The sequence below is a fragment of the Condylura cristata genome, unplaced genomic scaffold (assembly GCF_000260355.1).
Source record: "Condylura cristata isolate star-nosed mole 26May11 unplaced genomic scaffold, ConCri1.0 scaffold00004, whole genome shotgun sequence".
NCBI lineage: Eukaryota > Metazoa > Chordata > Mammalia > Eulipotyphla > Talpidae > Condylura > Condylura cristata.
Window position 1 is genome coordinate 10,096,243 of NW_004567105.1, and position 3,376 is coordinate 10,099,618.

The 3,376-nt window shown below is 46.6% G+C and overlaps 1 protein-coding gene across 2 annotated transcripts in view; it reads left to right on the forward strand.

Annotated features, from left to right (window-relative positions):
• The window catches only part of NT5DC3 (5'-nucleotidase domain containing 3), a 47,010-nt gene continuing 43,634 nt past the window's right edge, over nucleotides 1-3,376 (forward strand). The window contains exon 1 of one of the 2 annotated variants that reach the window (XM_004675743.1): nucleotides 1-113. In XM_004675743.1, the coding sequence (XP_004675800.1) occupies nucleotides 62-113 (52 nt within the window). In that variant the 5' untranslated portion in view covers nucleotides 1-61. The remainder of the gene's footprint in view (nucleotides 114-3,376) is intronic. The other variant, XM_012720619.1, reaches the window with a different exon arrangement.

The following is a 3,376-nucleotide window of genomic DNA, read 5'->3' on the forward strand; positions in this document are numbered from 1 at the left end:
GGGGCGGCCGCGCGGGGCCCCGGAGCGACCCTTGTGCACTGCCCCTGGGACTGCCCCGGACATGAAGCGCTACCTGTGGGACCGCTACCGCGAGGCGAAGAGGAGCACGGATGGTGAGTGCAGCGACGCCCTCCTCCCTCTCCCTCCCGCCAGCCTGGGCGGGGGTGGCGGGAAGTGTATGGGGGGGCCGGGGTCTTCACCCCGGGGCTGGGACACCAGGTGTTCTCGCACCCGTCAGCTCAGGAGCGGGCACCTCAGGGACCCGAGCTGACCGCGCTGCTGACCTCCATGGCCCCCCCAGTCGTGACCCTCGGTTATCCCTAAATCCCGTACGCGGGCGACGTCGCAATTCCGGGAAACGGGGAAAATGAGCCATCTAGAAACTTTCTCTTGTTGGGGAAGCTGGTTTATACATTCTTGGAATTTTTAGCCAGAAGTCTGCGTTGGAACAGCTTTGGGTTCTCCCCGGCGGGTTTCACAGGCATCGCCTTGCCAGACGATCGATCACCTCCCACACCGTTAGGTGTTGTTGACTAACAATAACAATGGTAACAACCGGAGTCCGGCAGGCGGCTGGTCACCTGGATTTGGGTGCCAGGCAGGTGGGAGTGTCCGGAGCCCCATCAGTTTACCTTTTTAAGGGAGTGAGATTTGCTGTGTTTGAAATAAGAGGGGTTCAGGTTCACAGTGTCTGGGTTCTTTACTAACCTAATTGAGCAGAGGATTCCAGGTAGTGACCACCAAGTGGCCAGGTTATTAATAAGGACAGCTGGGATACTGGGAAAGAGCTGAGTAAATCCTAGTACCTGGTACATAGATTGTCTCCCTGACAATCTGTTGGTGTCTTACAGTACCTACAAAGAGGTGTCATGTCCTCATTCTATAGATTGGGAAAGCCAAAGCTCAAGTTCGAGCAGCCTGGCCAAGGTCACACCTTGACTTGGGATCTGCCTCAGATCTGCCTCCCTAACCCACTGCCCTATTTCCTGTCCTGTCTTCCACTAGCAGCCGGCCATTTGGGAACTGGTGTAAAGGGCTGATGGTAATCCTTTAGGGCTGCTCCTTTTAGGGAGGCGCTGGAATGGATTTTTTAAAAAAACTAACTTTTGGGGGTGGTGGAGGTGGCATATAGAGACAGTGAGGATATTTGGTGGGAGAGAACATTGTGTAGAACATTGCTTTTTTCCATCTTTTGGCTAGAAATCAGTTTAGTGAAAGAATGCAAGAGTCTTTTTATCCATTGGGAAAGTTTTTTTTTTTTTTTTTGAGGGAATTCCTCGTGGCTCACAATGCAGAATTCTAGGAAAATGGGATTTATTTTCTTTTGCTCAGTTTAATTTTTCACCAGCTTTTGATAGATTGCATCAGATGGTACAAAGAAGTATTGGGAATTGCAGATCTTAGTGGGAAGGAATCTAGAAGATCATCTAGCACAACTTTTGGGCAGACAACACTTAAAAAATGGAATATTAAATCGAGATAATTATGTACCTACATGCAGTTGTAATAATTAACATAGGGATACTCTTTACCTACTTTCTCCCTATGGTAACATTTTGCAAAGCAGTACAACAGGTATAATCACGACCATTATATTGATATTGATCCAACTCGCAGGCTTTATTTAAAACCCTCGGTTCCCTTGCACGTGTGTTTGTGGACTTAGTGCTGTGTAATTTTATCACAGTGCCACAGTGAAAATACAGAATGATTCACTAAAAGGATCCTTTCCACCCTCTTTGTAACTACTCCTACTTCCTGGGCAAGTATCCGTCTCCACTTAATCAAATGTGTCCTTTTAAAAAGCTATGTAGATGGAGTCCTATAATTTGTAATTTTTTGGAATTAACTTTATTTATAGAACATAATTGTTTAGAGATGTATTCTGTGTGTGTGAGAGAGAGAGAGACAAGTAGTTTTATTTTTGAAGATTTATTTAGTTTAAGAATTTTGTCCTTCGATTATATAGATGGGTTTGCTGCTTCAGGCTGACTCTGGGGACTCCCCGAAACTTCAGCTTCCCCATCTGTAAGTGGGGGCGGAGTGAGCTAGTCCATCTGTGACAAGTGTTTCACATTCCTGGTCAATGAGAAGGCTGAAGGGTTGGTTTATAAGGAGCATCTTTAGGCCAGAGTTTCGGCTTTGGTGTGTGATAGGCCTGGGCACTAGGGGTAGGGGTGGGTTTGGAGCATGCCAGTGCTTGAGGGAGATTTGGAGACTTACTAGCTCTGTGACTTTGGTGGCAAGTTACTTTCCTCTCTGACCTCTGTTACCTCAACTGGAATCTGGTTATAATGTCTTTTAGAAGATAGTAGCTATTGGGCTCTCTCTGGGGTTAGAGCACAGCACTATGAAGCACTACGAGTTTGATCCCCGGCCAGGGTGGGGGGACCCACATGGTGCAGCAGACCTCTTCTGACCTGCCTGCTGCTCCCCTCAGCAGCGTATTTCATTCAATCTACCTGTTTTGCTCCCCATTGTCTCCGGTGAGTCCTCTCACCACCCCCTCCCCACCTCTGGCCTGTACCCCGGTTCTGTATGTATAAATAAATAAATCTTAAAAAAAAAAGAAGATAATAGCTATTATTACTAGTTGTTAAATAACTTAGTCTTAGTCATGCTTGGTAAGGGTGGGTTAGTTAGCACTGGAATCTGTGTTTCCTGTTTAGCACAACACCATTAACCAGCTTGGGTGGCTTTGAAAAGACCATCTTATCTGACTTGCTTCTCATAGAATGAGGCCACTGGATTAAATAATGTCTGAGTCTTTTCAAGTGTTAAAGGTCTGTGAGTCATTTATTCGGGGTGCTCCATCCAAAGTTTCACTCCCTAGCACATACACAGGCGTTCCCTGTGTCACTCCTGAGAACACAGGAACTTTAATTAGACTTTTCCTTCTTTGTCCTCCCTGGATCTGCATGGTCCATCCCCCTTAGCTGAAGTCTGTATGGGTGGATGTGCCCAGCTTACATTCTTGTACTAAGCATTTATTAATCACATAGCAGTGGGCTTAAGCACCATGATTCACAGATGGATGAATCTGGGAGGCAGGGCTCACCCTGCGAGCACCTGTCCCTGCCGGGCTGTGCTTCCTGGCTGCTGAGAAGGGTAAACAGATAAAGGACTGTCCTGTGGCCCCTGGGACTCTGACACCAGGGCAGATAATGGGGTCAGCTGGTCTCTTGCTTCCTTCAAACATCTGTTCAGGTATCTTCCCTGTGAAGGGGTTCCCGGTAGGAAGCCTGCATAGGTGATTTTTATTCCTAGTTTTACCTTTTATCTTCCACTCTTCTTTTTATTCATTTAAAATCTATTTTTTTTCCTAATAAATTTCACTTTAGATCAGTTTGGGATTTACAGAAAATTTGCATGGTTT